General features: G+C 68.2%; 2 protein-coding genes across 2 annotated transcripts in view; both read left to right on the top strand.

Moving 5' to 3' along the window:
* Positions 1–5,409, top strand: part of ARHGEF10 (Rho guanine nucleotide exchange factor 10) — a 42,091-nt gene extending 36,682 nt beyond the window's left edge. The window contains exons 26-28 of the mRNA XM_054565853.1: positions 2,368–2,542; positions 4,291–4,413; positions 4,931–5,409. Coding sequence (XP_054421828.1) covers positions 2,368–2,542; positions 4,291–4,413; positions 4,931–5,409 — 777 coding nt within the window. The remainder of the gene's footprint in view (positions 1–2,367; positions 2,543–4,290; positions 4,414–4,930) is intronic.
* Positions 5,410–23,457: 18,048 nt separating this feature from the next.
* Positions 23,458–25,404, top strand: KBTBD11 (kelch repeat and BTB domain containing 11). Its single transcript, XM_054565833.1, has one exon. It carries the CDS (start codon positions 23,458–23,460, stop codon positions 25,402–25,404), a length of 1,947 nt encoding a protein of 648 aa, XP_054421808.1.
* The last annotated feature ends 954 nt before the right edge of the window (positions 25,405–26,358 follow it).

Raw genomic sequence — 26,358 nt, 5'->3', positions numbered from 1 at the left:
GTGACGTCACGGCCTTGTTCCAGTCGCAACGCGACTTCCACGTGCTCCAAGGGCTTCATGAGTGTAAACCTTAAAGCCTCAGAAGGAACAGATTTGGATCTCAACAAAAACCTCCTTCCTGTGCCCTTGGAGCACCCCTGCGAGTCGGCGCGTTTGCGAGGAGCAGCAGGACTCTGCTCTTAAAGGAAATGAACTGGCGCTGGGTCCCCGTTGCGCAGGACAGCCACGGGGGAGAGGCCGGCGCGGTGTCCCGGCCGAGCACCCCCGCAGGTCCCCACCGGGACGTCCTGAGGCTCCGCGTGGGCCAGGAGCAGAGCGGGGCGGGGGCGGCGCAGGAGGCAAGGTGCCAGGCACTGCGGGAGGCAGCAGCTCAGAGGCTGGACCTCGCTCCAGCACAGCGGGTGGCGCGTCACAGCGGGGACGCGGGTGCGGCCGAGCAGCCCTGGGCGGGCCGCGAGGTGCTGGGCCGCGGGCTGAGGGCGGGAGTGAAGCTCCCCACACCCTCGCCTCCCTCAACGCTGCCGGGTCTGCTCTAGGATGCCTTGCGAGGACAGCTGCAAGCCCCTGGACTTCGGGGCGGGGAGGGGTCTTCTTTTTTCTCTCCCAGCTACTTACAGTCTTCTGCCCTGGGCTTATTTAATGCCTTTACAAAAACAAAAAAACCTGAAGTGAAGATGTGGGTGCAGTTCTGTGCGCCAGCCAACGCTGAGGAACAGCACTCGTTCGGATTCCCAGCAGGCGCTGGAACCCGCGTCCGGCGTGCAGCACAAAGGTGTTAGGCATTTTCTAAGCACCTCGAGGGGCTCGAGGAAACGCACAGGCGCGCTGGGGTGGCGGAGTCGGCGTGGGTGCTGTGGGGGTGCTCCGAGCTCAGTCGCTGTGCACGTCAGGGTGGCGCCGCCGAGCGGCACGGGAGGCGAGCAGGTTGGAGAGGGAGGTTCCTGCCCTGCCTGCCAGCTGGCCCCTCTCCGTCCTGGGGCCCTGGAGGGTTTGGCATCAGCCAGGGCTCTTGGTGGGGAGACACTGGCCCCTCCCTCCAGCCCTTGTCTCCTTGGGGCTGTGGGGCTCCGTGGAGGGAAAGCTGTGCCTGTTTCCAGAAGATGGAAATGGAGGCTGGTCCCCAAGAAGCCCGACAAAGGCTGGAGCCTCATCTGTCCCTTGGCGACAGTGGTGTGGGGCGCTCCAAGCTGCCTCCCAAGGCCCTGGGCCCCCTGCCTCCCTGGGCCCCCGTGAGGGGTCTCTCGGGCTCGGGTGGGGATGGTGTCCTGGCTGCGCCGCTCGCTCCCGGGTCTGAGTTGGCCGTGCCGCCCAGGGAGCCGCCGCTCCTCGGCGGGTAAGGGAGGAGTCCCGGCGGCTCCCGTCTGTGCCGGGCAGGCTGCGTTTTGATGAGCCTCCTGCAGTTTGGTCTGTCGACCAAAATTAAAACTCAGGCTGCAACGAAGAATAAAACATTTACTTGAACAAAAGGATCGCACTTGAGAGATGCAGGCTCAGGTCGAACCCCAACATGGCAGCTTAGTGAAGGGGACCCACCCAGTGCGCCCCTCGCCGGTGCAGGTGAGCAGGGATTGGCTGGTTCCGCGTGCCGATGAGGAGGCCAAGTCCATGGGCGCCCCCAGGGCAGCCGTCCCAGGTGCTCCTGGCTGGGCCTGGAGCTTAGGGTCCCAGCCAGTTAGCAAATCAGCGCAGGCTCAGGACGGCGCCGGCTCCTCCCTGTGGTCTCCGACGCAATCGACTGTCTCCGGACGCTCGTTCTAGTCTAACGTTTTTCTGACGACCCACCACCCTCGAGTTTTGCAGGACACGGAAGGTGCTGCAGGGTATTCAGACCCGCATCTCCTGACAGCACGGCGGACTCTGCGGGTACCTGCCCCGCACAGGTGGCAGGCTGGCCTGCGGGCCGGGCCTGGGCTCCTGCAGCGGCCAGAGGGGCCCCGGGTGCTGGGTTCCGGCTCAGGGAGGGTGGGACGCGCAGGCTGCTCAGCGGGAGGGGCTGCCGATCTGCCCAGGCGCTGAGGGGGAGGGGCCTGGGGGGGCTGCACCCGAGCCCAGGGACACAGGTCTGCCTCCCTCGGCCACAGTGGCTGTGTTGCAGGCGCTGCGGTGCGTGCTTGAAGCACAGCTTTCTCGGCCGCGGGGGCTGGAACGCAGCGTGACGTTCCAGACGTTCTCTGATCTGCTGGAGGGGGGTGTGGGGATGGCAGCAGAAGCGAGGTGGGTGGTATGTTCCCGCCCCCGCAAGTGCGGGGTTGGGGGCGTGCGCAGGCCAGCTAGTCGCTCGGATGGCCCAGGCTTCCCGCGGGTCAGAGGGCCCGCCTCGGCGGGCGGCCCGGCGCCCACGCGCCCACGCCTCGCCTCTGCCTGCAGGGCCAGCTGGAGGCCCACCAGGAGGAGGGCATGGTGATCTCGCACATGGCCGTTGCGGGCGTGGGGATCTGGATCGCCTTCACCTCAGGGTCCACGCTGCGCCTGTTTCACACGGAGACGCTCAAACACCTGCAGGACATCAACATAGCCACGCCCATCCACCACATGCTGCCAGGTAACCGGCTGCGCACCGGAGGGTCCTGCGGGTCTGAGGCCAGAGGCTGGACTCGGGGGCGGGGCGTGTGGAGGGGGCGGGACCAGGGGTGGGGCGTGTGGATGGGGCGGGACCAGGGGTGGGGCGTGTGGATGGGGTGGGACCGGGGGGCGGGGCGTGTGGATGGGGCGGGACCGAGGGCGGGGGCGTGTGGAGGGGGCGGGGCCAGGGGCGGGGCGTGTGGATGGGGCGGGACCGAGGGCGGGGCGTATGGGTGGGGCGGGGCCCGAGCTCTGGGCTCAGCACTTCTCAAGGTTTCCTGTGCCCTGTGCTCCCTGCTGGGCTTCAGGGCGGGGGCGCGGTATTTGCCAGGTGACTGTGCGTCGTGCAGACGCAAACCGAAGCGCTGCTTTACAGTCGGATCCAGGGGCGGTCCCAGCGTCGAGCCTTGCAGGCGGGGCCCTGGGGCAGGAGGACGGGAGGCTCCCTGGGTGTGGTGGGTGCCCGGGGGTCCTTGTGGGTCTGCAGCCGCCCACGTGGGCAGCTGCACACGTGGCGACAACACAGAAGGCGACCCGTGAACCTCGCTGGAAGCCCGGGTTCCAGGGGCGCCAGGGAGGGCAGCTCCCCAACCAGGGCCGCGACGCTGTAACCGGCGCCAGCCTAGGGGTGCGGCCCCAGGGCAGGTGGCGCGGGGGCCGCTCCTTCCCCGTGGAGTCTCCTTCTCGAAGATCCCGCCCTCCGGCCGGACGGCATCGGACTGAGCCGCCTCAGCGCACGCGCGTCAGCCTCCTGGTCCCGAGGGGCCGGTGCCAGAGCAGGGACAGCGCCGGCGTCAGGTGTCCCACAGCCCCGGTAGCGCACACCCGGCCCAGCTGCTTCCCGCTTCCTCCGCGGCGCCCAGAGAAGGGCCTCGAAGGGGGCGGAGCCGAGTCCTTGGCTTCCACGAGCCCCTTCAGTGTCCGCCGTGAGCTAACGTGCCCCCCGCCCCCGTCCCCTCGCTCCCGTCCCCTCGCTCCGGGTGACAGAGCCGATGAGACGCCCCCTCTTGGCTTCTAAACGACCAGCGCAGCTTTTCTCAGCGGCGGTTAGAACCGCGCTCGGTGTGGTTCACCGTGGAGCCAGCAAAACCGAGACTCGGTCCCGGCCCAGGCGCAGCGCCCTCCCCGGGGCCCAGCAGCGGGGCGCCCAGCAGTTAACCCCCTGGGAACGGACAGCCGGCCGGCCGTGTCCCTCGCGTCCAGCCCTGGGGCCGGAGCGGTTCCCTGGCTCCCTTGATGGGGGGTCGCTCCGCCGACCCAACCCCGTGGGCGGGCGGGGGTGGGCGGGGTCAGGTCCTGTTTATTGACGCGCAGACAGGCAGGACCTGGTGAGGAGGCGGAGGCCGCCTTCAAGGTGTGTTTCTGAAGGGAAACAGTCGCGTTCCCTCCGCCCGCTGTCTCCTCCGCAAGGGCTCCGTGCCTGGTGTGGGGCGTGCGCCCACGAGGGTGCGTGCGTGTGTGTGCGGGTGTGCACAAGCGTGCACCCCGGGGCTCGAGAGCCGGGCAAGGCCGAGCGGACAGTCCCCCAGGCGGGCGCCTGCTGAGGGGCTGCCCCAGGACGCGCCCCCCACGGAAGTGCCACTGGCCTGGTGCTTCTCGTCCAGGACGAGTCGGAAGGGCCACCGAGGTCCCAGCGGCAGTGGCACCGCTCCCTGGGGGGCGGCCGTCGACGTGAGCTCTCGGGCCTATCTGTCCCAGCTCGCGACCCGCCCCCCGTCTGTCCTGCAGGGCAGCAGCGGCTGTCGGTGACCTGCCTGCTCGTCGGCCACGGCCTGCTGCTGGTCGGCACCAGCCTGGGGCTCGTGGTGGCCCTGCCCGTCCCTCGCCTGCAGGGCATCCCCAAGGTGACAGGTGAGGAGACGCCGCCCCGCCTGCGCCCTCCCGGCTGCAGGGCGTCTGTGTGGCAGGGCCTGAGTCCCGTAGGAAGGCCTGAGTCCCGCGTCACACGCCTTTCCACCGGAAGGCCCCCGCGGAACCCCCATGTCCCAAACGCCCAGGAGGCGAGGCCTCCTGTTCCCACACCAACGGGACTTGTGAATCGAGACCTAGGGAGTTCCGTTTCCTGGGACAAGTGGGAAGGCGTGGGTGCAGAGCCGGCTGTTCCCGTGCTGTGGTGGGCGGCGGGGGTCGGGGGTCGGGGGTCGGGGTGGGCTGAGGGCCCGGCGGGGCGTCCAGGGCAGCCTTGCGAAGGCGCTCTCTGCGTTAACCGAAAACCCACGGGCACACCACCTCGACGCCACTGTCACTTTAACTGTCACTTGAGCACGTCAGGGTTCTCGGGGGGGGGGTTCGGTCATCGGGATGCGAGAAGTGGGGGGCGCACCCCACCCACCGCACCCCACAACAGCGCTGCACCCCACCCCCCCAGGGAGGGGCATGGTCTCCTACCACGCGCACAATGGGCCTGTCAAGTTCCTGGTCGCAGCCACCGCCGCCCCCACGGCAGACGAGGACAAGCCCAGGGACAGCCCGCCCCCCGCCGCGGGCCCCCCAGAGGACGACCGGCAAGAAACAGCTCCCGGCGAGGGGGGCGGGCCCTGCCCGGGCAGCCCCGACGCCGTGTGGCTGGGGGCTTCGCCGGGCCCCGCGATGCACAGGAGCGAGTTGCCCTCGTCCTCCAGGTCCCCGGAGCCCAGGCCCGAGGACAGCGTCTTCGGCGACCTCCTGCGGCAGCCCGGCACCGGGCCAGGCTCAGGGCGGCGAGCCCGGCGGGCGAGGGCCAGCTCTGTGCTCGTGGCCTGCGGCGGCCAGGGCCACCGGCGGGTGGGCAGGAGGGCCCGGCCGCCGCGGCCGGAGGAGCTGGCCTCGTCCATCATGGTGTGGCAGATCCCCCTGCTCTCCGGGTGACGCCCGGGCGCGCGGCCGTGGCTATGCCGGTGGCGGACGGCTCTACCCAGCCTTCGGGGGAGCAACGTGCAATATCGCGACGGTGGCGTTCTCTGCCCGTGCGTCCTCCACGGGCGGAGGACTGAGCTCCGCTCCCCGGGAGGCATGACGCCAGGGACGCCTGCGGGGACGGGTCCGACCGCCGCGGTCCACACGTGGGGGCGCCGCTGCCGCCTCACCCGGCTCCTGTGCTGGGGGGCCCCGCAGGCTAAAGAGCCCCGGGGGCGGAGCCTGTGCAGCACGTGGCGCCGTTAACAACCCTTAACGTAACTCGGATGCGGAGTCGCTGCTTTTATTTATGTTGCATAACTTTTAATTCCAGAGCGGAACTTGCGAGGGTGAAGAAAGCCAGGTCCCAGGGCCCCCACCTCGGTGCGGGGGGGAGAGTCACGTGCTTTCTGATGCGAACCGGGTTCCCCAGAGTGACATCCTGCTCGTTTTGTATGTTTTAACAAAGTAGTATTTTTATATCACATTTTTCTATTAAAAATTAACAGTTAATGTTTTAGTCAACATACTATATTTCATAAGTAATGTTTGCTTCAAACCAAAACACTCAGTGCCGGTCAACACTTGGACTCCAGTGTTGGCGCCGACTGTCCTCCCCTCCAGGGGACCTGTGTCCCCGCCTTCGGGGTCACGTGCCGACGGCCTTGGTCGAAGCTTCGATGATGCTGTTGGCACCTGTTGGCCGGAAACGCTGTCTGTCTGGAGGGGGCTGGCCGTGGGGCACAGGCCCGGCCACCTGCGAGCGTCTCGCTGAGGAGGAGCCCGCGAGTGCAGCCTCCCGGCGTGGACGCCCCCCGCCCCCCGCCCAGGGCAGGTGAAGCGCTAACGCAGGGGTGTGTGCACCAGGAACGCGTTTCTTAGCACTTCACAGGTGACTAAACATGCTAATGTGTGACTCGGCCAAATATTCTCAAGGCGCACGTCATGTTCCACGTGACAGTAACTCCCCAGGCCGCCTTGAACTGTCAGCTGCTATCTTATTTCACAAATAAAGTCTTTTTATTTAAAAACGTAACGTTATGAGCCTCCTTTTCCTGCCACGAAGCACAAAGGGGCAGCGAAGACCTGGAGAGCGAGGGGCGGCGTCCCCCTTGCGGGTTTGGGACTTTTGTTAACAGGGCGGGGACACGCGCCGCGACTTTGAAGTAGGGGCTGAGGAGCTTGAGAGGCTTGTGTCCCGCCCCCCCGCCACCCCCGCCCCCCAACGGCGTGGCCACTCTGAGTGGCTTCACGAGGCGAGGGAGTGGGCATGAAGCAGACAGGCCTTCGGAGTGGGCGGCGCCGCTGTGAGCCCGTGACACCGCAGCCGCCCGCCTGCCCTTGTTCAGGCCACGGGCTCCAGCCTCCACGGGGTGCAGGTGGGGCGCCCACTGCCTCCCCCACCGCCACCCCGCCCCCTCTCCCCCGGGGCGGGTGCCCCTCTGCCCCGTGGCCTCAGCCCTGTTGAAGCAGGTCCTGCCCCTGCAGGGAGCCCGCCCCGGGGCTCCCTCTGTTCCCTCCCCAGCCTCCTGGGCTCCCTGAGCCCACACGCCCCGGGCCCAGCCCCTCGGGGACCCGGCCGGGACTCCATCCGCCGGGCCCTCCCTGTGCTGCTCCAGGGCCCTGACCCAAGTGCAGGGACCGCGCCCGCGAAGGCGGCCTCCACGTGTGGCCTCAGGTGCTCGCCCCGCGGGATGGTTTTCCTTAGGCGTAAAGGGCCCAGAAGCAGAAGCGATCTGCCAGCAGCATCCGCCAGGCACCCGCAGGCGCAGGGCCGGGGGGCTGGGGTGGAGACCGCGGCTGGTGCGCGGCTCTCGGTTTAAAAACGGAGCGAAGGACGTGAGGAAGAGGAGGGAAGGACGGGGCAGCCCCTTAGGGTGGTTGCCCGGAACTACGCTGTTCGCAACTAAGTGTCCATTTAGGTCCCAGGGCACTTCTGGGTCCTGCTCAGAAGCCGCTTCTCCCTCCACGCCCCACCCCCACCCCGCTGGGTTCGCACGCGTGCGCACACAGGCACGTCACACGCACCCACGCACACATGCCCCTCCGGGCTCCCGCCGCTCCCTGCAGGGCTGTCTGAACGATGTTTACTCGGGTGGAAATGGCAGGAGACAGCTGGCGGGGCCTGGCTTGCTCCCTGGGACTCTGCCAGCAAGCGCCAGCAAGCGGGGGAAGAATTAACCCTTGAGCAGCGGGTCAGAGGGCGAACGAGGTGCCACTCCTGTGTCCTTCTAATGAGGATGTGCAGGGCGGGCAGGAGTCGGTCTCGTCGTCTCTGTCACCTGTGAAGCGAGGGCGACTGTGTGTCCCCGCGACCCCTGCCTCTCCAGGCAGTTCCTGCCCGCCGGGAGCCGGCCGCTCGTCGGACTGGGAAGGACGGTGGAGACGTCGGCTTGCTCTGCTAGCACAGCCGCCCTGTGGGGTCGCTGTCCCCACGTCCCCGTGTCCCCGATGAGGACGCGGGCTCGGAGTGCAGGAGCCTTGCCCAAGCCGGCTCTGCCAGGCAGCGGCAGACGCTGGGAGCTGTGGCGTGTGTCCCGTGGTGGCTCTGAGACGGGGCCGCCAGAGCTGCCGTCGATAGGAGGGCTGTGTGTCCCCGGCGGCGCCAGCAAGAGCGCCTGGAGTCGGCCCGTCCGGCAGCGCTGGCCAGAGCCCGACAGCAGCCTGGGGTTGCGGGAAGGAGGGTGGGACGCGGACCCCTTGCTGGCGTGGGGGCCCGGCCAGAGGGGCGTATGGAGCCGCCGGAGCCGCCGCGGACGCCCAGAAAGCACTCTCGGGAATCAGGGACGTGTGCCCAGGGCAGCTTTTCCGCGGGGTCGCTCTGAGCCGCGGGGGTGGCTGAGCTTGGCCGCGTGGTGTGCTGGCTGGAAATGTGGGGCCAGACGGCGCGGCCTCTGCGATCCGGAGCCGTCCTGTGGCTCCGCTTCAGGGACCCTGCGGGGAGGCCTGGCAGGGCCTGCCGCCCTCCGTCCCAGGGTGCTGTGCGGTGGCGGCGGCGCGCGTGCGGGCGGCGGGGCGGGCCCGCGGAGTTGGACAGCGCCCTGCCACCCCCTGCCCGGCTCCTCGGACGCCACGAGTGGGCGCAGAGCCGGGCGGCCGGGGAAGTGAGGGGCGGGCCCCGGGGCGGCAGCCAGGCGGCCCCACACCTGGGCGGGGAGTGAGGCACAGGACCTGCTGCGCGCGGGGTAAGTGACGAGGACTCCTCTAAAAATAGCCTCTTGCTCTTTTCGTTATTTTTGTGTGTTTGGCGCTAACACAGGAGATCCTGCTCTGTCTTCAGCTCAGTCCTTGTCAACGCCGGGGACAGTTCCAACGTCTGGGGACGTTTTTGGTTGCCACTGCTGGGGAGCACCGCGCGCTGCTGGCGCGGGGGCGACAGGCGCCGGCAGCCGTGGGAGGCAGGGTCCCCACTTGTCCCGGGCAGGGGGGGCTCGCCGCGTCCCCCCACCGCAGGGCAGCCCCAGTGCGGCGCCCGCCGGCCTGAGCGCGGGGCCCCGCTGCCGGCCGCGCCCTGGGCTGCCCTCTGGGCCCGTGCGGGTGTCACACCGCCATCCTGACTGGATATAAACTGTCCTGCTTCCGTCACGGAACGGGAACACAGGTGAGAGCGGGGGCCGTGGCCCGCGCGGCGGCGCATCGCCAGTGAGATGCGAGTTCACGCTCGGCCAGGAGGGCGCAGACCGCCCCGGGCCCCGGCTGGCGTGGTCGGCGCGGTGCACCCAGCGCAGCGTTTCCTCGCGAAGACCCTCGGCACACCCCCCACCCCCCGCCGGACAGGCTCTGTCAGACGAGGCTGTGTCTGCCGGCTCCGCGGACCCACGGGCCCGGGGCTGAGCCTCCGCCTCCCCACCCGGGGGCGAGGAACAGCGTGATCGGGGCCCCTCACAGGGTTGGGGGGGGCGGGAGGTGGAAAGAGAATAACGTTCGGGGAGGCCTTTGCGTGGGCCGGGCAGGCTGCTGCGCTTAAACGGGGGCCACGGGGACGCACTGGCCTGTCTCCAGCGGGCGGAGTCCTCCCGGCAAGGCCCCTGCGACCGCCCTGTCGCCGTCTGGCTCCGGTGGATGCCGTCCTGGCTCCGCGCCCGAGCACCACCTGCCTGCAGGGGCCACGCCCAGTGCTCAGAAAAATCAGCCTCTTCTTTTCCGTGTTTTTAAATTTTTTAATTTGTCTAGCCATTCCCTTTTTCCCAAGGAAAGAAGAAAAGAAAACAGTGTCCTGCCCCCCAGCACAGGCGGTTCGAAAGCCCTGCTTCTGTGGAAAAGAGGCACAACCTTTGCAGCAGCTCGTGCGGCCGCGGGGACAGACGGCTGCGGAGGGGCAGGGCCGGGACTCAGACAGCCACCGTGTGTCCTTCCCAGCCTGGGGCCGGGGGGCGGAGGTCAGGTGCCGGCCGCGCGGGGAGCCTCCGTGGGCTCCGGACACGCCTTGGCTCCGTGGGCTGCCGCCGCCTGCCCCCTCCCCGCTGCCCTTGGCTTGCGGCCATGGCTCCGCACCCGGTCTCCGCCTCCATTCTCATGTGGCTTATCTGGGCGTGTCTGCGCCTGGCTGCCTCTTCCTACGAGGACACTGGTTGTACTGAATTAGGGCGGCCAGGGGTCCTCACTTAGTGGATCGTTTCGAGGATTTGCTATTTAGACCCGGCGACACAATAGTTTAAACATTTGAAAATACAGTCGTGCCTCGGTGCTCGCCGGCTTCAGAGCTCGTCACGGCCTGTACTCGTCACGTTCTGATGAGGAAAACATGTCCCCGCGTTCGCGGCCTGCTGGGGACGCGCCGCACTCGCTGGAACTTGTGCGCATCCCGCCGCTGTGGCCCCCGGAGAGAAAACGCTTCATCGATCGTCACTTGCCTACCACGCGTCACGAGTTCCAGAACGAATTAGTGGGTACGGAGGCACCACGGTTGTTTAAAATGATTAACTTTTTATTTTTCTTTCCAAAGAAGGCTCGTTGGGATCAACACTAATAAACTTAGTGGCCACGTGGTAGCTGTGCGTGTGCTCCTGTGACGGGCACGTGCGCGGGGCCTCCCAGGCGCTTCCGTCCACGGGAGGCACGTGCACAGCTAGCGCGTCCACGGAGGACGTGAGGAGGGCCAGGAGGCGGGCGGGCGGTCCTCGCGGCGCCGTCTGTCCCCGGAGAGTCCACGGCCACCGAACCCGCGCGCGGTGCCCCTCAGCCTGGCCCGGGCTTCGGGCGGGCGGGCAGGCCTCTGTCCTCCTCTGCAGACCATGCCACGGGCCTCCCGCCCCGGGCGCCGCCTGGGGCGACATTCAGCAAGGTCGAGAGCCGGAGGCGCTGAGAGCTCTTCCGGCCTGCGGCTCCCGCCCCCGGCTCGTGAGAGGGCGGGCCGACGCGGATGCGAGGGAAGAGCCCCAGGGTGTCCAGGGAGCGGCTCCCAGGAGGCACGTGCACCCCAAGGTCGCGGGGGCCGGGCTGCGGGGAAGGCGGTTCTCCCTCGCCCAGGAAGGCCGGAGTCTTCCGCACGACGCTGAGTGTTGTCCCAGCGCCAGCTCCCAGACAGTCTAATTAATTTTTCATGCCAAGAGACTCAAAGCACTTTGTAGCAACTGGATCCGTTCCTGACAGCTACTGGGGTTTAACTGCTGCTCTTCGGAAGGTAGGGGCTCCTGCGGACCATTAAGGGCTTCGGGGAGGGCGTGCCCAGCCCTCGGTGTGAGGGCCTCCTCGGGGAGGCCCGCCCGGCTCAGACCCGGGGCCTGCGGCCGACCAGCCGCCTCCCCGCTGCGTCCAAGGCCGGGACGGGCACGGGAGACCTGACATCAGCGTGCGGAGGCGGAGACGCCTGCGGCCCGTCCACCACGGGGCCACAACAGGACGCGGCGCGGAGCCTGCCTCGCCCTGCCCGGGACGGGCCCGCGGCTCTGCGTGCAGCGCTCGCCCATCGGCCCCGTGGGGAGGGGGCGCCCACGCCCCCACTCACAGAGAGGGCGGTGGGACACAGGGAGGTTAAGGGCCCCCAGTTCACGAGACCTGCAGAGGGTGACACCAGTGCTGGAGGCCCCATCAGCCGAGTTCCAGAGTGGGCTCCCCCGCCTTCCTGCGGCCTCCAGCGGGCTCAGGCGCCCGGGGCCTGAGCTGGTCCCTGGACGGCAGCCTGGGGGCGGGGGGCATCTCACCAGGACAACGCGGTGAGCGTCAGGGTGTCTCCGGGCCAGGCCTGCCCCCGGAGGTGTTTGGACACGTCTCCCAGCCCACCAGCCTCTCCGTCAGCGGAGACTTGAACTACACTACGACCACTCGTGAAGTACTCTCGACGTAGCTGTGACCGAAGACAGAGGGGCCTCCTCCTTGACGTGGCTCCCCCAGGACAGCGGGTCCCCGTTGTTCCCGTGGGCTAGTCGAACCACACAGCTCCACGGCCCGTGTCGGCGGCCGCGCGCTCCAACGACAAGACCGCTGAGTCCGAAAGCCGACGGGGCTCCCACGCGCCTCGCCTCCCGCTGGCTCAGGCGTTGAAGTCGAGTCATGCAGTTTTTCATCCCGTCAGTAAATATTTATCGAGAGCCTGGTATAGGCCGAGCATCGCAAGCCCCGCGGGGAGGAGAGTTAACGGTGACATTTCCGCGCCTCGCGGGACGTGGGCAGAGAGGTAGAGAGGACACGCCCAGCCAGGCTGCCCCGGAGAGAGGGCAGCCGAGGGGCCCGGGGAGCTGGCTCGCAGAGGTGGGCGGGAGCCAGGGGCGGCCGGAGGCTGTGGGCCCACCCAAAGCTGCTCTCCGAAAGGAAACGGGAGGCACAGCTGGGAAACGGCGTAAAACGCCCCTGCGGACGCCTTCACGTTGCTGGTGTGGGGCGAGCCAGCCGCCCAGAGGCTCCGGAGAAGGTACACAGACACCCCAGGCACGTTGCGGGTACACGGAACAAACTAAACGTGGAGCCCGAGGGGAGGTCTTCCGGCCCCGAAGGCGTGGTTCTGCTAGAGTTAAGCGACAATTGAACAGGCAGGGGCAAGCAGAAGCCGGCTTACGGTGTCGCCTGGAAGACATGCAGGTGCTGATCCCTGATGGATGACTCAGGAGAATGTCACCCACAGCTGTCGGCCCCTCTGGCCCACCCTGCATGCACCCCGATCGCTGGGCAGTTCCTGCCCCCTTGAGGCCAAACCTGGTTGGTGTGAGGGATCCCCCTGGGCCGCTGAATGGAAACGGGTCAGGACACGCGGACTGTCAAACGCAAAACTGAGGGCAAGACAAAATCAAGGCCCCCGGCTCCCCCGCCGGCGGAAATTCCATCCTTGTTCAGGACGCACTGTTTACAATCCGCCGTTGCCACCGGGGGCCCAGCCTCAGGCCTGGGCCCGCGGACGTCTGCGGGGACCGCCCGAGCGGACGGAGGCCGCGTTTCCAGAGCCGGGAACACGTTCCAACGTGCGGGCCGCACTGGCCGGGAGGCGACCGTTTCTTTCTTCGGGAATCTACGAAGACGTGGCAACAGGCTTCTAACCGCTGAACACGCCACCCGCGCGTCATCCCTGGGTTTACAAAACGATAGGAACAGAGCTCCCTTCCTTCGGTTTCCTCGCGCGGAGGAGACAGAGGAGCGAGGCCTGGGACAGGGACCTTCCGTTCTTGCCGCGCGGGGCTCACGCGCTGCATTCAAGCGGGGGCAGGTGCGGGGCCAGCGGTGTGGACGGTGACGCGCCAGCTGCGGGCGCGCTCCCGCCGCAAAGCCCCCTCCCCGCGGGGCCTCGGCGTCCGTCTCGGGCCACCCCCGCCCCCGGCCCCCGGCCCGCGCCGGCGCGCTCCACGCGGAGCCGCCCCCCACGCCCCCGCCCCCGGCGCCGCCGCGCGCTCCTCCCAGCGGCTGGGCCCGGCGGGCGCGGGTGAGTGCGGGGTCCGCGGCGGTCGCTCCCCGGCGGCGTTCGCGAGGGACCGGGAAGGTGCGCGGGCCGCGGGCGCTCGCACAGGTGCCGGGCGGAGGCCTGCGCGCACGCGCAGCGGAGACCCCGGCGAGGCGCCGCGTCCCGGCTCCGGCGAGCGCCAGGGCGGAGGGCGAGCGCCGGGCGGCGAGGTAGGGGTGGCCGCGGGGGGAGGCCGCGGCGAGACGCCCCGGAACGCGGAGGGCTGGGGATCGGGGGCGCAGGGGGGAGTTGGGGTGGCCGGGGGGTCACAGAGCGCTGATGGGGGTGGGGGCCGCCCAGGCGGGGCGGCGGCGGGGGTGGCCGTGCGCGCGTAGGGGGCGGCGAGGGGTGCGTGGACCTCCGTCCTGGGCGACCGCGGGGGCCCCGCAGTGCGCTCCTGCGAGAGGGCGGCGAGGCCCCGCGGCGACCGGCTCCGAGGACGCGGCCGCGGCCACCAGCCGTCCCGCCAACGGTTGCGTGTCGCCGCGCCCGGCCCATCGGAGCACAGCCCGGAGGAGCGGCCCCGCGCTCCGGCCGAGCGTTCGGGGGGCGGCGGCCGGGACCCGCGGCCACCCGGGCCCAGCCTGTGGTCGTCCGTCTCGGGGCTCCGGGCAGCGGGAGCAGGAGGTCCCTCCCGGGCCGGGCGCGGCGCTGGAGTCTGTGCGGAGGCCCGGCACCGCGGCGGCTCCCTGCCCTCGGCCCCCGCGCCCCCCGCGGGCGCCCCGGATTGCTCGGGGCTCCTGCAAACTGCACGCTTTGTTTTCGGGGAGCCTCTGCCCCAGCGGCCGCGTGGATGGCCCGTGGCGAGGCTGTGGCGCGTGTGCATGTGCCTGACGTCACGGCGGGACGGGGAGGGGGACGAAGAGGAGCAGCGCTGAAACAGCCCACGAGTGACCCGCGGGCGTCCGCGCTCCGACTCTGAGCCGAGCGTCAGCGCCTGTCCGCGCGCCCCGCCCACGCGTGAGGTGCGGGGGCGCCTGGGGCGCGGCCCGGGCGGGCTTCCCCGGGGTCCCTCCCTCTGGCGGGACCGTGACTGCTCTGGAGCATCGAATAAGGGGGTTTTAAAAACCAGCCCCCTCTTGGCCTTGGCCGGGAGCTCAGGTGGTTAGAGCGCCGCCCGGGCTCCCCAAGGCCGCGGGTTCAACCTCTGGTCAGGCCGCGCCGGAGCCACCCGGTGATGCATCAGGGAGTGGAAAACAAATCGAAGTTTCTCTGTCTTCCTCCCCCGCCCCCCCCCTCCCTCTCTCGCTCTCAGATCAATAATAAAACAATCGCTCACTCCTCGCTTCCCACACAGCCGCCTTCCGGGGGCCACCCTCCCCCGATCTGTTCTCAGGGAGGATGCACTGGTGGAACACGGGGCCTGACCCAGCGCAGGCAGGAGACCTTCACCCTGTGAATTCCTGCCCCCGCGGCCCCCGCAGCGCTGAGGCGGGAGGGCTCCCTCTGCCCCGTGTCTCCCTAAGGGGCCGCCACTACGCCTCTGACTGGGGTCCCTCATGGGTGCCCGGGGGCCCTGAGCTGTCCCCGCCTGAGCTGAGCGTGTCCTGTTGCCAGGACCCCCACCCCCAGGAGCCCAGGGGCTGCCTGGCCTCGGTGCTTGGCATTCTGCTCAGCGCTGGGCCGGCGCCTCCATGAGACGGGAAGTCTTTTCAGCCTTTGCTGCTAATTGCCGGGCAATTGTTGGAAGGCGCAGAATGGAAACGAGCAGAGGGATTCCGTGCCCAGTACTGAACTCCCAGGCTCGGGAGGAGGGAAGCAGGGTTGCAGGCCGTCCCTCGGAGCCTGGAGCCGGGACGCCCCGGGGTGACGGTGGCCGGCCGGCCCGCCTCCCTGCAGGAGGGCCCTGCCGCGGCCCACTCAGCGCTGGCCTGCTCCTGGGCGGAAGGAGGGTCTGGAGGGGGGTGGCCAGGCCCTGCTCCGTCCCAGCACCTCTCCCCACGGCCCGTGGCTCCCGCCCCCGCCCCCTCCAGTGTAAGAAACAAGGCTGTCAGCAGGAAAGCAGGCGCTGCTTTGAGCCTGAAGAGCACTTTGGGCGGCTTTGTCCCCGTCCGGGAACAGCGAGGCTCCGCGCGGTGAACGCCCCCGTGCTGGATCGCGCTTCGTTGTTTGCTAAATGCCAGCAGCAGCTCGGTGCTCACGGCTGCGCGGGAAGCTGCAGTGACTCAGGCTGCGGCACCGCCGCCTGGCCCACGACCCCACGGCTCCGTGGCCGCGACGCCCAGCCGCGGGCTGCGGTGGGGGCAGATCAGGAGCCAGCCCTGCCCTCCCGAAAGCACCTCTGCCCCCGCGGCCCAGGGCGACGGCTGCCCTTCCCTGGAGGTTGAGGGATTGTTCCCGCTGTGGCCCGGGTCTAGGTTTTGTGAGTGACGTTCCCGTAATGATGCTAAAACCAGGGTCTTGGCGGCTGGCACAGGCTTGTGAAAGCATTAACAGCGAGGAATAACTTTTAGAATAAAACAGGGACTTCGAGGAGCTTACCTTTTGCCCCCAGCCCAGGCTCTGCTGGGGAGGAGGTCGCAGTAAAACACGCGGACGCCCGTGCCTGCCTCTGAGGTTCTGATGGTTAAACGTGAACCCCTCCCCTCACAGGTGCCCACCGGATGCCCAGCTGCCACGGGCAGGTGCGGGCGCAGGGCGGGGGGTACGTGCCCGGAAAAGTGGGGCCAGTCCCAGCCCTTGCAGCTTAGATTCTAATAAGGTGAAGGCCACTGGCGTAGGATCCAGCCAGCGCACGGGTGGTCGGTCGGACGCCGTGATGCGGCCTCGGAGGGTCTGGAGGAGGGCAGGGGAGGAGGGGCACAGCGTGGGGACGGGCCAGAGGCCCCGCCGTGCTGACCGGGCGCCCGCGGGGCAGCGTCGGGACTTGGCCGTGCCATCGTTCGCCTTCCTGAGTAACGGTCGCGTTTCTCTCACGCAGACAGGTAGCTCTATGCTCTGGGGCTTGAAGGGCGACGTAGGACGTGGGTAATTTTGGAGAACCGAGGTCTCTCCCCCGGGGCGACGCAGACGCGCCGGTCCCTGGGCCGGGGACCGCGGCGCCCCCGTCCTTCGCGTCTTCCTCTTCCCCCTGAAGTCTCAGAGCCGCCGGGGCCTCGATCCCCGCCCCGTCACCCGCGTGGGCCTGGGCGTCGCGTCCTCCCCGCGGTCGGGTCCGCGAACAGCAGCCAGAGCGGCGTTTACAGACACAAATCTTAGGGCGACTGCAGGCTGCCGGGGGCTCCGCCTCGTCACGGGGGAACGTCCACGGGAACGTGGCCGCGACGGCCAGGCCCGCTGAGCCGCTGTCCCACTGTCCCCGCCCCTGTGCATGCAGACCGCGCCCCGGGTGGGCGGTCCCGGGGGCGGCCCCTGTCGCGTGGGGTTCGGCGCCCCTGTGGAAGCCACCCCCGCCCCGCCCTCCACAGGAGGCCCCAGCGAGCCCTGCCGGACCCGGGATCTGCCGACGCCCGGACTCGGGACGTCCGGGCTGCGGAGCTGTGGGAACGGAGTGTCGGTGTTGGTGAGGCGCGAGGCCGTGGCGTCCTGTGGAAGCCGCCTGCACCGCCTCGGGCCGGCTTCAAAGAGCGACATTTCCTTTGCCTTCCGGTCTGCAGCCTGGGCAGGGCTGGGCCGGCTGGGGCGGCTCATCCCGGAGCCTCTGAGTGTCGCCGCTGGGCCACCAGGAGCTGGCCTCCCCCGAGGCTCCTCTGGGGCGCGTCTGCAGGGCGATTCGCTTTGTTCCAAGTCCGGCGACGATAACGTTAATCTCATGAAAACAACGCTTTCACGCCCACAGGGGGCCTGGTGTTTGACCACCTCCCCAGGCAGCCTCCTGTTCGGCACCGGACGCGGCGGGCACGGCGCGAGGCTGCCCTGGGTGGGCGGCCCAGGCCGGCAGTTCCTGGAAAGCGTCCCCTCTCCTCCGGGGGGCGACCCCCACCCCGGGCCTTGGCCCTGCCCTCTGAGCCGAGCCTCCTTTTCCAGGGGAAATGCCTGGGTGGCGGCTGAGCTGAGCGGTTTTCTCAGCCTTTTACCAGCCTGGGTTGTTCTGGGGGCCCAAAGGCCTCTTTTCATTTTGTACAGCCTTTGCCTGCCCTTCTGTAGGATTGTCTTTTCTTTCTTTTTAAAAGATTTAATTTATTTATTTTTAGAGAGAGGGGAAGGGAAGAAGAAAGAGAGGGAGAGAAACATCCCTGTGTGGCTGCCTCTTGCACGCCCCCTTCTGGGGACCCGACCTGCAACCCAGGCCTGTGCCCTGACTGGGAATCGAACCGACGACCCTTTGGCTCGCAGGCCGGAACTCAATCCACTGAGCCCCCCCAGACAAGGCTGTAGGGCTGCCTTCAAACTGGGATTTCTGTGGTCTCTCAGGACTCGGGCCAGGGGGCCACAGCCCTGTCCACGCGGCTCCCGGGTCCGAGTTCTGTCTGCACCTTGGACGCGCTCTGTGCCCCTCGCGCACCCGCCTGCAGGCTCCCCCGCCGGAGCGCGGCTGGGCCTTCTGCGCAGCTGCGTCCTGAGGTCCTCGCACAGGGGGGACGGCGCCCGGCTGTCCCCTGGGCGCTGACGCCCGTCTGGTTTGACAGCTTGGGAGGCTGGGAAAGAGAACAGCCTTATTTCGGAACCCAGCGAGGCCTGGCTCCCCTCTTTCTCCTCTGAACGCCCCTTGGAAGCGGAGGGGGTCCTTCCTCAGCTCCTGGGTCTGTTGTTCTGTGGAGCCACCGGGGGAGCGGATCGCCAGGCCCTTCTGGGAGCCTGGGACCGCGCTGGGCCACGGAGGCCGGGCGGCCGGCCCTGCCGGAGATGCGCCCCACGCACGGCGCTCGCCCCGAGTCGCAGGCCCACCTGCCTCCTCCTCTCGGTGTGGTCGCGGCCCCAACCGGGAAACAAACGGCCGAGCCACAGAGCTCCACGCGGCTTCAACAGGGAGACGCCCGTGGTCTGGCGAAGGAGGCGCGAGAGTCAGCCTGTTCAGCAACAGACTTTCACGGCCTGATGTCCAGCGGGGTCACCTTACTCTCGCTCTACTTCCCAGGCCTCCGAATAGCGGGGGACGGCGGTGGCTGAGGGGGCGGCAAGGGGCTGCCAGAGCGCCTGCGTGTGGACCGCGGCGTCTCCGGGGACCTTGGGCGGGAGTCCAGCGGTGGCCCAGGCCCAAGCTCGCCGCAGGAAGCGTCGCCCCAGAACGGCCTCCACTGCAGAGCACACCCCGCTAACTTCGCCGCGCGGGCCCGGCGCAGCGGGCAGGTCTGCGTGGGGCCGCGCGGGTGTGCGGACGCCGGGCCGCCCAGGAGTTCCAGGCGTGCTTCCGGGGCGCGACCGGGGCCTGGACCCGACCGTGCGCCGCGTCCCGCGTGGCCTGGGGGTGGGCAGGGCGTCTCGTGGGAATGTGTGTGTGCATCTGTGCGTGAGTGCGTGCGCGGAGGGCCTCGTGTTAGCACCTAGAAGCGTGGAGCCCCTTCTCCCTTCCCGGCAGCGTCGTCCTTCCGTGAGAACGCGGCATCCACGACGGGAAGGTGCTGGCCGCCGCCCAGTCCTCAGCCCAGGGACCGTCTGCAGGGCCGTTGGGACAGACCTCACTGCCGACGGAGGGACCGTGTGCCTGGGAGACCGAGGGGACGGCAGTCCGGCCGCAGGAACGTCACTGTCTCCGTGGGACGTGCCCTCAGCCGCAGCCCGGCCGGCTCCCTCGTCCCGCCCACCCCCCGGGACCCCCTGTGCCCCCGCAGGCCCGTGTGCCCAGGAGCTGCCGGCTCCTCGTAAATCGGCCCCGAGAAGAGAGCCCCTTGGAAAACAAGACTTGGAAAACACAGTGCGTCCGCTGTGCAATCAGAAATTCCGAGGCTCCCTGCGAGTTTCTAAGACTGGGCAGTTTTTCCTGCATTTACGGTTTTGTTAACCTCACCCTTCGTGGGCTACTGACCGACCGAGGGGTCCGTGTCTTTCTGCTGCTGAGGGAGGTGGTGGGCCAGGCGCAGGCGCGATCTAACGGGTGTCTGGGGACACACAGGAGCAAGCATGCGGGCATCACGCGGGCAACGCCGCAGAGGGGTTCGTTCCTTAGAGGCCACGCGGGCTGCGGGAGTTGGCACGGGCCTTCTAGGTCTCTTAGCAAATATTCTTAAAAAGTAGGCTAGTTACTTGAAAGGAAGATTCTTTTAGCAACGTGTATTATTACCATGGGGCGTATTTAACTTTAAACAATCCGCTAATAAGCACGTTAAATGCGTAAATAGTCTCCACGTCAGGAACTCACCCACGACCTTATGTTTTACATTTCGCATTAATAGTGGGATGGAAAAAAACCTCGCCGTTCCTGGTGCGGTATTTATGAGGTCGAGAAGAAGTCTGTATTCTTCAGGGGGAAATGCTACCGAAATTACATTGGACTAGAACTTGTTGTCCTAGTAAGGTGTGTCCCCGGGACGGTCCGAAGGGAGCCGCTCTGGCCACCCACACCTGCACGTGACACCGTCCCTCGCCCACGGGCTCCCTCTGTCCGTGAGCGGTTGTCGCAGACGCACAGCGCTGCTCGGGGCCGAGCGTCTCCCCCAGGACAGGGGGCCCTCGGCCGGTGGCCTTCGCTTACCTCGGCCCCCTGGACGCGCCCTGCACAGCGCCCTCCCAGGCCGCCGGGCTTGGCGCGAGCGGAGCCTGGCGGGAAGCCCCTCCGGAAGCCCCTCACTCCGTCCGGGGAACTGGGGCCCCGCCTGCGTCCGCCCGGCGGCGCGCGTCTCCGTGGACTGTGGACGCGACGCGGGCTGAGTCCTCCCAGCGGTTTTAAAGCGAAATCAGGGAAGTGGGTCATTCTGGCGTCGGGGGAGGGCCCCGCTATTCGTGCCGCGTTTCTTCAACGCCATCAGGGAAGGGCCATGGCCCCTCTGTCCTGGGAGCAGGAGCATCTACCCTGCAGGGCGGGGGGAGGGACCCCTGTCAGAAAGCAGCCCACCCGTGGCTCTCGTGGAGGCGCAGCTGGGGGGCCCCTCAGCATCGCAGCCGCCGGATGCCCCGGGGTGGACGGTCACCAGCGTTCCCGACCCCAGCTGGCTGCCCGGGCCGGGGACTCCTGCCTGGGTGGGGCAGGGGGGACGCGTCGTGAGCGGGTGAGCAGCGGTCCAGGGTTGGGCCAGCAGGGACACGAGAGACCAGCTGAGTGACCCCCTGCCGGCTTCGGGTCCCCATCACCACGGAGCGGGAGCTCCTGCCCTGTCGCGGCTCCGACAAACCAGGGGGTGGGGGGCAGAAGCAGGTCAACAGTTGTGAGCATGCGAGACTGTGTATTCTTGCATTCGTGGGTATTAATTATTGTAGTACTTTTCCATACAAACAACTGTAAACCTACTTTTGCCCGGCCCTGTGTAGTATTAGCCTGATTCTTTCAGGCGTTAAACTGATGCTGTAGGGCTTTTACTTATTTTTTTTAAAGATTTTATTTATTTTTAGAGAGAGGGGAAGGAGGGAGAAAGAGTGGGGAACATCCGTGTGTGGTTGCCTCTCATGCGCCCCCTACTGGGGACCTGGCCCCCAGCCTAGGCCTGTGCCCTGACTGGGAATCGAACCGGCGACTCTCTCGTTCACAGGCCGGCGCTCAGTCCGCTGAGCCACACCAGCCGGGGCTGATGCCACCGGGCTTTTAAACCAGACACAGCCCCAAGGAGCCTCAGCAGGGCCGCCTCCCGGCCTAGGCGCCTGTCCGCGACGGCCTGCAGACAGCTCAGCTCCCCCCACGCGGCCCTGGCACTGTCTAATGAGTCACAGCAAAGAGAGAATGGGAAGTTCTGGGACCCTTCTCCAGGCCACAAACAAACGAACACACCAAAAAACCCCCAAAACCAACCAAAAAACCCCCTGGGTTTTCTGAGGTCCCAGTTCCTCTGTATTGGACCGAAGCCTTAGAGAGCTGAGCCGAGCACGAGCCGGCGCTGACTGAACGGCAGACGCTCAGGCTCCCGTGTCCCTGGGAGGGGCCAGGGAACTGTGCTTACCCGGCCGCCTCCGGTTTGTCATCACATTCCGGCGCTGCGGGCCCCGCGCTCTGCCCTTTCAGGGGACGCAGCCACCGGGAAGCAGGAGGGAGCTGACAAAGCGTCACAGGGCAGCTGAGTAAACAGCAGCCTGTCCGTTCTGTCAGCACCTGCCCAGCATGCTCCCTCCCTGCGCCGCCCCCCCGCCCCCAGGGGCTGTGCTCTGCCGTCTGCCGGCGCGGCCCTGGGCCCACGCGCAGTGCCTCCCGCATCATGACTGTGCCACGGAGATGCTGTTGCAGCTGCCAGGAGAGACGGAGGGGCGCTGAGCGTTACATTCCCAGCTCCAAGACGCTCAGAGAGCTTTCCGTAGCATCGCAGCAGGCAGAGCGGGGAAGGCGGACGCACGCGCTCGCACGCATGCACGCTTGGCACACGCATCGGGTCACAGGATGAAGTGTGACGAGCCGGGAATCCACAGGTGTCGCAGGAAGGTGGCTGAATGTCATCTCGTTGCTTCTGAGAGGCAAGCATGTCTCGTGGGAGAGCCATGAGCCTGAGCTGCGTGGGGCGCGTCTCTGCCTCCTTCCTCCTCTTGGGGAAGCCGGAGCCCACGGGGCCCCCTCCTGGCTACAGAGTCTCCGAAAAGGCTGGGCCGACTCAGCGAAGATGTTTTCTGACGTTATTTTATAATTCCTCTGCAGGTCCTCACAGCTGCCTTCCTAGTGCTTCTGGGTTTTGGGGGCGGGGGTTGGGTTTTTTTTTTTCTGGTTTTCTTTGGCTTTTTTCCTGCTGCACATGAGCTTTTTGGAGAGTTGCCTCTCAGAGGCTCTCTAGACGCATCATTCCAAGAACGAGCGGCTTCGGAGTTGCAGGCTCCACAGCCGGCTGCCAGGGCGTGCCCTGACCCTGCCTCTGAGTATTTACCTGCCTCCACGTATTTACCTGCCTCCAAATATTTACCTGCCTCCACGTATTTACCTGCCTCCAAATATTTACCTGCCTCCAAGTATTTACCTGCCTCCACGTATTTGTTGTGACCAAATGTGAGGTAAGGGCAGGGAGAGGCTGCAGCAATGGTGCCCCCACGGTAATAAAATGAGGTCACACAGGCCAGCTGTGCTCTCCACCCAAGTGCTTCCTTTTACGCCGAGCACGTTTCTTCAGGTTGACATGGGAGACTTGCTGAGGCCCGCACACTCGGTCATGTCCCGCGGCGGAGCCCCGGGCCCGAATTGAGTTCGCCTGCCCGGATCCCAGCGTCGGGGAGGGGGAGCGAGGGGCACTGTTAAAATCCCTGTGACCCCGTGCCTCTGAGCACCACACCGTCCGGAGGAAAAGCCAGCCCCCCGCCCACCGGGCTGACCTCCGCGACCGCAGGGCTGTGGAGGGAAGTGTGGCCCCGAGGGCGCAGACTGAAACATCCTCTATCTCTCCCACCCGCAGGGGCCAGAGGCGCGTGACGCGGCCGATACGGGAGCACCGGACATCCCAGCAGCGGAAGCGGCGGAGCAAGGCCCCGCCTGAACGAGCCACGGGCGCGTGATTCTGTTTTTCCAAAGCGCACCTGGCAAGGGAGCGAGGGACCCGTCCCGGGTGACCAGACGGCCCGGCGGCACTGCGACCGCTGCTGATGGCGGGACACGAGATGGACCCTGCCCTGCTGACTTGTCCAAACCCTGAATGACAAGTGGGAGTCACAAAGAGGGACAGCGCCCCAGCGTGGCTCTTTACCAAGGAGGGAGTTCAAATCAGGCCTCCGAAGTCTGAGGCCCCTGGCGCAGATCTGCAGGCCCCGGGCGCCAGGGGACGGGCAGGGAAGGAGCGGGGGCGGACAGGCGGAGAGAGCGCGCCCCGGTTTGTCCTGTGCGCCTGACAGCCCCACTCCGCAGAGTGGGGGCCGGACACGGAGCGGGACCCAGGCTCCACGGCTGTGCGGGAGGCAGCTTTGGCCTCCCCACCGGCCTGGGCTGAGCGCTGCGACCTTGGCAGCGCCCAGCCGAGGTTCACTAGGTCTCCTGAGAGCGCACCTGGGGCTGCCACGCCCTCTTCGCGGGAGGGGAGGGTGGGCCAGGGAGCAAACCCCAGAGTGTGGACCCAGAAGTGAAATCTGATCACGCGCCAGAAGAGGCCAGGAGCCGCAGCAGAACCTTCGACCTTGAGCAGCGCCAAGCCATGGTGGGCCCCTGAGGGGAAGGCGCCGCTGCCATGGAGAACCCGGTGGCCCCTTGCATCCTCTTCCCCGGGGATGATCGCGGTCCCGAGCCCAGGGGCGCCTTGGCGCAGGGCGTGTGCGGCCAGGCTGGGGGCGGCGGCGGTGGCGCGCCCGAGGCTCCGGGAGAGGGCAGCCTGCAGCCGCCGGATGCGGCCGCGGGGGAGGGCCCTGTGTCCCCGGCGCAGTCACCCTGCAGTCTCAGCGCGTCCCTGTGCTTCAGCTCCGGGGACGACTCCCCGCCGCAGTCCCGCGCCTCCGCCGCCGAGGGCGCAGCGGCCTCCCCGCCCCCGTGTCGCAGCGGCGAGCGGGTGGTGGAGAGGCAGTGGGAAGTTGGCAGCTCGGGCGCCCTGTCGCCCGAAGACCCCGAGGAGACCGCGTTCCCGGAAGAGCCCGCGTCCCCGGAGGAGCCCGCGTCCTGGGAGGAGCTCGGGGAACCCGCGCCTGTGCCCCCCGGTGTCGGGCCCGCGCACGGGGAGCCCGACCTGGTCATCGAGGTGTCGGGCCGCCGGCTGCGAGCACATAAAGCTGTGCTGGCGGCGCGCAGCGACTACTTCCGTGCACGCGCGTCGCGGGACGTGCTGCGGGTGACGGGCGTGGGCTGGGCGGCGCTGCGGCTGCTGCTGGCCTACGCGTACAGCGGGCGCATGGCGGGCGTGCGCCCCGACAACGTGGCCGAGGTGGTGGCCGGCGCGCGCCGCCTGCAGCTGCCCTGCGCCGCGCAGCGCGCCACCGAGGCCGTGGCGCCGCAGCTGAGCCTCGCCAACTGCCTGGAGGTGCTGAGCGCGGCCAAGCGGCAGCGGCTGACGGAGCTGCGCGACGCCGCCTACCGCTTCATGAGCGACCACTACCTGGAGGTGCTGCGCGAGCCCGCGGTGTTTGGGCGCCTGTCGGGCGCCGAGCGCGACCTCCTGCTGCGCCGCCGCCTGCGCGCCGGACGGGCCCACCTGCTGGCCGCCGCGCTCGGGTCGGCCGGGGAGCGCGCGGGCAGCCGCCCGCAGAGCCCGTCGGGGGACGCGGAGTGCCGCGGGGACGCCGCCGTCTACTGCTGGCGCGAGGAGGCCCGCGAGTGGCACGAGCTGACGCGGCTGCCGGAGGGCGCCCCGGCGCGGGGCTGCGGCCTGTGCGTGCTCTACAACTACCTCTTCGTGGCCGGTGGCGTGGCGCCCGCGGGTCCTGACGGCCGCGCGCGCCCCTCGGACCAGGTCTTCTGCTACAACCCGGCCACGGACCGCTGGAGCACCGTGCGGCCACTGCGCCAGGCGCGCTCTCAGCTGCAGCTGCTGGCCCTGGACGGCCACTTGTACGCCGTGGGCGGCGAGTGCCTGCTCAGCGTGGAGCGCTACGACCCGCGCGCCGACCGCTGGGCCGCCGTGGCCCCGCTGCCCCGGGGCGCCTTCGCCGTGGCGCACGAGGCCACCACCTGCAATGGGGAGATCTACGTGTCCGGGGGCTCGCTCTTCTACCGCCTGCTCAAGTACGACCCGCGGCGCGACGAGTGGCAGGAGTGCCCGTGCAGCAGCAGCCGCGAGCGCTCGGCGGACATGGTGGCGCTGGACGGCTTCATCTACCGTTTCGACCTGTGCGGGGGCCGCGGCGACGCGCAGGCGGCGGGGCCAGCCGGCGGGGTCAGCGTGCTGCGCTACCACTGCCTGGCCAAGCAGTGGAGCCGCTGCGCCGCGCACCTGCGGCCCCCGGGCGCGCCGTCGGGCCTGCAGCCCTTCCGCTGCGCGGCGCTGGGCGGCAGCATCTACTGCGTGAGCCGCGCCGGCACCTGGCGCTTCGTGCCTCCGCGGGACGGCGAGCGCGGCGCGGAGGAGGCTGCGGGCGGCAGCTTCGAGGCCGAGGCGCTGGGCGCCCCGCTGGACGTCCGGGGCGCGCTCTTCCCCTTCGTGCTCAACCTGCCCGAGAATCCAGACAGAGGCGAGGAGGGCGCCGATTAGGGCGAGCCGGGGTCCCCGGGGCGTGCCCGGCCCCGGGGCGGGGAGGGCTTCCTGGCAGAGGAGGATGGGAAGGGCGCCAGGGGAGCGGCCAGAGCGAACCCCGGAGGGTCCGCACTGGGAAGGGGAAGGAGGGAGCGGAGGAGGGGAGGGGACAGTGGCGGGGTGGGCCGCTGGCCCCCGGGTTACTTAAGGTTTTGGAGTTAGGAGCTTGCCGCGGGGTCTCCAGGACTTTTTGCAGCGCTGTTTCGAGCTTTCCTGCTGTGCATTCCTTTTCGCTTCGCTTTGCTCGCGGCAGTCGGTGGCCTAAAGTGTGGGAGCTGCTCAGGCAGGTGACCTTGCAGAAAGGCCCAGGATCCCCGAGGGGCAACGATCGCAACAAGACGCGGGGGGGGGGGGGCAGGCGCGCCCAAGGTGTATCCGGGAGCAGTGTGGGGTACGCAGGGGGCCAGGCGGAGCTCCGCCGCGCCCCTGCGCTTCCCCCGCGATCAGCAGGCCTTCGGGTCGGGGTGGGGGGCAGGTGGGCGGAGGGGAGGTCGTGGACAACCACAGAGTAGGAAGGCGCAGGTGTTTGGCTGCGGGGTTAAGGTGAAGTAACGCTTCAGCTCCTTCTCACAACTAAGCAAAGGGGTTCCTGCCACCATGTGCTCAGGTTTTGCTTGTCTCAACTCCAAATTTATGAGCGTTAGAGGTAAAAACCTTTGGTGACGGATACACTCTCTCGTCCAATAAACAGCGGCCAGATGTTCTCTGCAGGTCCCAGGTGGGGGCGCCCCCACAGGCGCCCCAAGAGGCCCCAGCTCGCTGTCCCACGAGACGGGTGTGGCATTTCAAGGGAAAGCGCGCGAAGCGTCGCCTTCAGCGGCAGAGTGAGGACCTGCGGCTGCTGGGATTTCAAGCCTCTGGTGATGGATGTTTGCGCGAGAGCCGGGCAAGCGCCGAGGAGCGGCCTGCGGG

Source organism: Pteronotus mesoamericanus, unplaced genomic scaffold (assembly GCF_021234165.1).
Source record: "Pteronotus mesoamericanus isolate MK-2021 breed Mesoamerican mustached bat unplaced genomic scaffold, CSHL_Meso_final contig_169, whole genome shotgun sequence".
In the NCBI taxonomy this organism is placed as follows: domain Eukaryota; kingdom Metazoa; phylum Chordata; class Mammalia; order Chiroptera; family Mormoopidae; genus Pteronotus; species Pteronotus mesoamericanus.
The sequence above is the reverse complement of the archived record's forward strand: the minus strand, read 5'-3'. Positions and strand labels throughout refer to the sequence as shown.

Excerpts from the sequence above, each read along its gene's own strand:
- KBTBD11 (XM_054565833.1), top strand. The coding sequence starts at position 23,458 with ATGGAGAACCCGGTGGCCCCTTGCATCCTCTTCCCCGGGGATGATCGC.